This window comes from Hipposideros armiger, unplaced genomic scaffold (assembly GCF_001890085.2).
Source record: "Hipposideros armiger isolate ML-2016 unplaced genomic scaffold, ASM189008v1 scaffold_171, whole genome shotgun sequence".
NCBI lineage: Eukaryota > Metazoa > Chordata > Mammalia > Chiroptera > Hipposideridae > Hipposideros > Hipposideros armiger.
This window is the reverse complement of record NW_017731521.1, coordinates 3,377,398-3,383,885: the sequence shown is the minus strand read 5'-3', so window position 1 is coordinate 3,383,885 and position 6,488 is coordinate 3,377,398. Positions and strand designations below refer to the sequence as shown.

General features: G+C 47.6%; 1 protein-coding gene across 1 annotated transcript in view; it reads right to left on the bottom strand.

Annotated features, from left to right (window-relative positions):
• Positions 1-4,260: 4,260 nt before the first annotated feature.
• SP8 (Sp8 transcription factor) overlaps positions 4,261-6,488 on the bottom strand; it is a 3,313-nt gene continuing 1,085 nt past the window's right edge. The window contains 2 exon segments of the mRNA XM_019651993.1: positions 4,261-6,172; positions 6,175-6,472. Of these exon segments, the coding sequence (XP_019507538.1) occupies positions 4,983-6,172; positions 6,175-6,472 (1,488 nt within the window). The 3' untranslated portion in view covers positions 4,261-4,982.

The following is a 6,488-nucleotide window of genomic DNA, read 5'->3' as shown; positions in this document are numbered from 1 at the left end:
AGGGACCAAAGAAAATAGATCCACTCCCCACCGCTATAGCAAATCAACACTTGTGCGCACAGGGAGCGCAGCGAACCTAAAGAGATGCCCACTGATGCGCATCCCCTTAAACCGCAGCGGCTGGAGCTCAGGATAGCAAGGAATTACCGGCTCTCCTTTAATCCGGAAGCAAGGAATAAACAGAGCGCAAGCAGATTCTGAATCTTATTTTTTAAACAACAGCAACAATTGTGTATCATGCAGTCTTCAAAAGATGCCACCCAGAATGATAGTCCTAACTTAAAATTTAGTCTACACTTCACTACTCCTGATAAACACGATACTCTTTAAATGTAGTGATAGAGTTCATCTACTAAAGACAGAAAAGCAGACCAGTGTAGAAACCATGTTTTTTTAAAAAGAGACCTGATCCTACCTCAGGTGTTCTTAGGGAGAAATAATGCCTGTTTGGACAGAAGCAGCAAAAAATCAGCAGGAAAATGGAAAACCCCAATTTATTCAAAACACCTACGTCAAATTAATCTCCTTTTTTCATACAAATCTCGCTATTTGTATGAAAAAAAGTGAGCAAAATGTAGAACTTCTTACATTATAATATTTACCTCTACCATCTTAGGCAACCAGAGAAGAATGAAATCCATCCATACATTTTTTTTCCTCTCAAGTTCCTGCTTGAATTTCCAGCCTAAAAGATAATCTGACCTTTTCGCTAATACCCTAAAATGAAATATTTATTTTAAAGAAATTCCTCCACAGACCTGCTGTAACATTTCATTCAATAATCTCAGCACAAGATCCGAGGAGAGATGAAAACATTGATGGCAGGATTATCGATTGATCTGCTCACTCAGGAGTCCAGTCTCATCAGCTGCTTGTCTGTAATTTTTAATTTCAGCATTCTTTCCCCAAGGGAAGAAGCCCAGTTGAGAAGTTATACCGAGATTGGGGGAGGAGGAGAGTGGAAGGAAGGCAAACTCATCCAGAACTTTTTCCAAGGTCAGCTGACAGGGGAAAGGAACTCATCACATTGGCTTAATTTAAGTTTCTAGCATAAAATATTTTCGTTGCTAGTTCAACCTCAACAAACCAAGTCATGTACATCCCTAAGTGAAAGAGATCATCCAAAAAAGAGAGAAGGTCAGCCAGAAAAGGAGACAGTAGGATGGGGAAGAAACACTCAAGTTTGGGGACGAAATGAGGCAGGTCAACAGAAAGGCTGCATTGAGCCTCAACCCTATTCCTGTCTCTGGAGGGTGGCCTGATACATGCTGGCCTGACCTCTGGGTCAACAACTAGTTTAATTCTACCGTGATCTGGAAGACTGGAAGCTTGTTCCTTGGTTCAAAGTGAAACCCAGCCTTTGGCTTCGTATGAGTGAGCCTCCAGGCTCTGTTAAGAGATGCTTTTAACACAGACAAAGCAGGGAGAAATCACCATTTTGCACTTCATCCTCTGTCCTCCGAAAACAGGATGTGCCTCCCGGAAAAGGAACCCTGCCCACCCTGCAGGACAGGAATCTAGAAATGCTGCTCAGTAACCATCAAAACAAAATACACCGAAGCGAGAGGGGGGAGGAGGAGCCAAAGGAAGAAAGTGAAAGTTTGCAATCTATATACCACAGAAAAATCTGTCCCCCTTCTAGATAATCTCTCCTTGTCATCATCCACCTCTTAAATCAAATGTGATTCTGTATGTAATGCAACTGTTATAAATATACCAAGCAGCTTACCTTACCTGCCACTACATTTAACTCCTTCAGACCCGTTTCCTCCTCAGCGCTGCAACTTTGAATAAAAAAGAAACACTTAAACTGTGTTCTGCGTGTTATTCTTCCTAGGAAGAAAGTGACAGAGAGACTATTTTACTTTTTAAAACCATTATTTAGAGCTACAGTATACCAAAGGATCAGAGCTAACTTGCTTCCCTAAAACCATGGAGGTCTCTGCATTCCTCTAAAATATTTTATCCCTAATTGCTTTTTACTTCTAAATTTTCAATATTCATAGCACTCTGTATTTTCACTTGTTTCCATGGATAATAACTTTACATACATTTCAATGGAAATTTTTCAGTTCGAGATGTACACCAAGACTGAACTTGGGGTGGGGAGAATGCAAACGGAAAGAAAGAAGCTAAACTTATAAGAATCTGAACACACTAACTTTTTATTCAGTTTGATTCAAAATAATAATATTAAACTAATAGTGAAATAGTTTGATATAACAGCAATCAACATTTTAAAGTATTTTATGTTTCAAAGTATGGCTCAAGGAACACCCATTGCTTAAATGCACTTCTACATAACATGACAATATTTTTTTATTGGCATCATTGACACCTACGAACAATAGCCTAGTAAATAGATTAAGGTTTAACCTTCCTTTTCTTTGGTGGCTGTTTAGAGACTTTAAAAGAACAGATAACTCATTTCAACAGGCATCTACTGATATCTACCTCTACATAATCTTGAGCTAAAACATGGAATGCCGAAAACAAGCTTTTGTTAGCTTGACCTCCTCCACCCCTTAACAACAAAAGTTATCCCGAAACCCATGTTTTTATTTTAGGTGTATTGATCTTCTAATGTAAGGCTTGGCCTTTTAAATACCAAATGCAATCAATGGCCAACAGCCTGACTCCTTCTGGACGGTGAGAAGGAAGTAGAATGGGAAATTTCTTTGAATTGTTTGGCAACTTAGTACAAATTTTAAGAGGTCAGTAAACCCTGATGCTTTGAGCTAAACCTACTGGTAAATAATTAATTACATTTCTTAGACACTATAATCTTTATCTTGGTAAATAGAGAAAACACAGTTTCGCCAAATAGATCATTCCATTTAAGTAATATCTTAAAGGTAATTATTTAAATATCACAAAACAGGGTTATATTTTTGTTTAAATTAGACATTTAACTGAAGATAAAATGTGACTGTCCATAGTTTAAAAAGGAAAAAAAATACAAATTAACGGGCCTAGTCTTTTATGAGTTTATTAATACCATTTAAAATATTACAAATAAATCAATTACATTTCATGCATTTAAAATGCAAGTCTAAAATGTTCCAGAGAAAGGCTTTTCATTTCAATGTGAAATATCCAAATTATTTCAACATTACAATGAGCAATTAGTTTGCAGAATCTGCAAACATTTAAATGTAGTGTCAGGAGTAGTAATTAACAGTTAACAATATTACCTTCAGGAAATACACAAAGGCCAAAGTTAGTTGCGTTTCACTTGGACAATTTATTTAATACATGGGTTTTGGTAGACCCAGTTATGAAATATAGTAGAACTCTCACTTTAACTATGCCTGAACTGCTGGCAAATGCAAATAAGAACATGCTCCATTAAATTAAATGTCATCCCACATTTATCAAATATTGTCTTACTTACAGTTTGATACCTATCTAAATTCATATTCGAGCAAAACTAGGCCCCGAAAGTGCGTGTGTGGCTCTGCACCTCCAGAAGTGAGTTCAAAAAACCCGCAGCTCATCAGAACTGCAACAATAACTCTTAATATTTTCTTGTAACCAAAAAAAAAAAATCAACTTTACTTCAATATATTTTCAAATATTTACTGGAAGTAATGTACAAGAAAAATACTATACAAAATCGTCTCCTGGACAACTGCACCTCGCACCCATACACTGGTGGAGTGATAGTTAATTGGTAACTAATCTAGAACGATTCTCCAGTTGTACAAACCATTAGGTTCAGATATATTTTACAAAGGTTTTTTTCCCCCCTATTTTCCCTCTTTTGGCATTTAAACTACAGCCTGGTCTGAAATAAACGATAGCTTCTTCACTTGTTCATAAGTTTAAATCACACCAAAAAAAGTTTAACCCTAAGAATCTTCAATGAATTGCAAGAATTTACAGAAACGGGTACAATACAAATTGATGTCTGGACTAGCAAAAGAAAAAAAATGGGGAGATTAGGTTCGGGAGTTGTGAAAAAACGAGGTAGAAAAGGACAAACATGGAGATAGTGAATCTGGTCTCACCGGAAAGGGGTATTTTTACATAAGAAAGACACCTACCCTCACCCCCACCCCCATCCCATAAGTTAATGGGATCAAAATAACTTTGGGATCAATATTAGCAGTTTCAAGAGAAAGACTTGCTCACTGCTAGAGAAAAACCTAGGCGGGAAACAAAGTGGAAGGATGCCGGGTTTTTTTTTTTTCCTTTTCTTTAGGCGTTTAGTTAAAAAAAAAAAAATGTTATAAAGATGAAAGAAGGCTGCTGCAGCGATTTGCCAAGACTGCCCTTAGCTGAAAGTTGCATCGGTTCCACCTCAGGGAACAAAGAAAAAGAGGCAGAGCTGACTGACGTTGGGAGAGCTAAACTTTGCAAACTCCGAATCTCGGTGCGGCTAGATGGGCACCCCCACAAAGCTCCGACGGTTCGGCGCAGGGTGGGCAGCGGCCGGGCAGGACTCTCTGAAGCCCAAATGCCCAAGACTGCTGTTCTGTAACCAAGTCGTCAGCTGCCCCGTGGGGATGCCCTACGCGGGCCTCCTGCCTCGCCCTCCCCATGGCGCTGCTCAACCTAGCTCAGCCGAGTTGTTCCCACCGGGGCTGAGGCCCAGGTCTCCCACAGGCTGGATTCGTCCAGCTCTACCTCCAGCAGCCGCCTCCTGTTAAAGACAGGCCCGTCACACCCTGGGATGGCGGAGGGAGAACGAGCATTAAAGGCCTGGCGAGGCTCAGATTTGGGCTGTGCGGGGCTCCGAATGTGTTACCGGGTGGAGAGGGGAAGCTAGGACCTAGGACGGCAACGCGTGTTACTTACATGTCCATATCTCCTTTACAAAGTCACAGGGGGAGTTAGAAGAGAGGGACAGAGACACAAAGAGACAGAGAGTGAGCGAGCAGGATGCAGTGGGCAGAGGCTGGAGCTGAGGCCAGGCCAGCCAGGGCCCAAGCGGAACGGGGTGGGAGGGGTCGGGGAGAGGGACAGGCGCGGGGTGCGCGTCACTCCAGGCCGTTGCGGTGCCCGGGCTCGGGGGGCTGCAGTAGCTCCGGGGAGTGGCAGGGCGGGCTGCCCGCGGCACTGTGCTCGCTGTCGGTGTCGCTGCCCTTCTTGCCGCCGCTGCCGGAGCCCGCCGAGCTTCCGCCGCCGCCGCCGCTGTGCGTCTTCACGTGCTTGCTGAGGTGGTCGCTGCGCATGAAGCGCTTGTTGCAGACCGGACAGGCGAAGCGCTTCTCGCCGGTGTGGGTCCGCAGGTGCCGCTGCAGCTCGTCGGAGCGCGTGAAGCGCTTGCCGCAGAACAGCCAGTTGCACACGAAGGGCCGTTCACCCGTGTGCCAGCGCAGGTGCGCCTTGAGGTGCGACGTCTTGCCGTACACCTTGCCGCAACCCGGGATGTGGCAGCTGTGCAGGCCCTTGCGCCGAAGGCTCGCCCCGGCGGGGCCCAGCCGCTCCGCCTCCTGGCAGTTGGGGCAGTCGCAGGTGGCGCGGCCCGAGTAGCGGCGCGCAGAGGAGCGCGGGGAGCCCCCCAGCGGCGCCGACGGCCCGGCACTCAGCATGGAGCCCCCAGCGCCGGCCAGCGGCGACGGGGCCGAGTCCGGGTATGAGCCGGGCAACACCGGCTTGAAGCCGTCCATGAGGTGCTGCCCCGCGGGGCTGAGCAGATGCGAGGAGGCACCGCTGCTGAAGGCTGAGTGGCTCAGGCCTGAGTAATCCGAGTTGTAGCCTCCGAGCGGTGAATGCAGCGAGGTTTGGAGCCCCCCGGCGGCCGGGTGCAGGGAGCCCGGCAGCGCCGCCGCACCATTTGGGTTCTGCACGTCGATCCAGCCTGCGCCCACGTCCCACCAGCTGGAGGCGCCGGCCGAGCCCACGTCGCTGGCGGCGCCCAGGCCCGGGTGTGAGGGCTTGAACCACGACTCATATGGGTGCGCCATGCCCACGCGCGGGTAGATGCCCTGCAGCCCGTCCACCGAGGTGTGCACCTTGGAGATGAACACCGGCTGGTGGGAGCCGTCCTGCGAGTGCGCAGAGGAACCGCCGCCGCCGCCGCCGCCCCCGCCGCCGCTGCCCCCCGAGACGCCAGGGGCCTGGAACACCGAGTAGTCGTTTGCGAAAGGGGAGCTGGAGGCGGCGGCCGCGGCAGCAGCGGCGCTGCTGGAGGTTAGGGAGAAGGCGCTGGAACCCGGCGAGCCGCGCAACTGAACGAGTCGGAGACCAGGGCTGCAGCCGCCGCCGCCGCTGCCGCCGCCGCCGCCGCCGCCGAAGACGAGCCGCCGTTCCTGGAGGTCCCGGACACGCCGAAGCTTGAGAGACTGGAACCCACTACATTGCAGCTGCCGGAGGAGGAGGAGGAGGACCGTTTCCAGGGGTGGAAGCCTTTGCCGAAGGAAGAGGAGCTGTCCGAGAGGGAGGAGGGAGACGGGCTGGGGCTGCCGATCTTATTACAGGTAGCAGCAAGCATGGCCAGAGGAGTCGATCCCAACCTCGGTTCTTCCTGCGAGAAGGGGGAG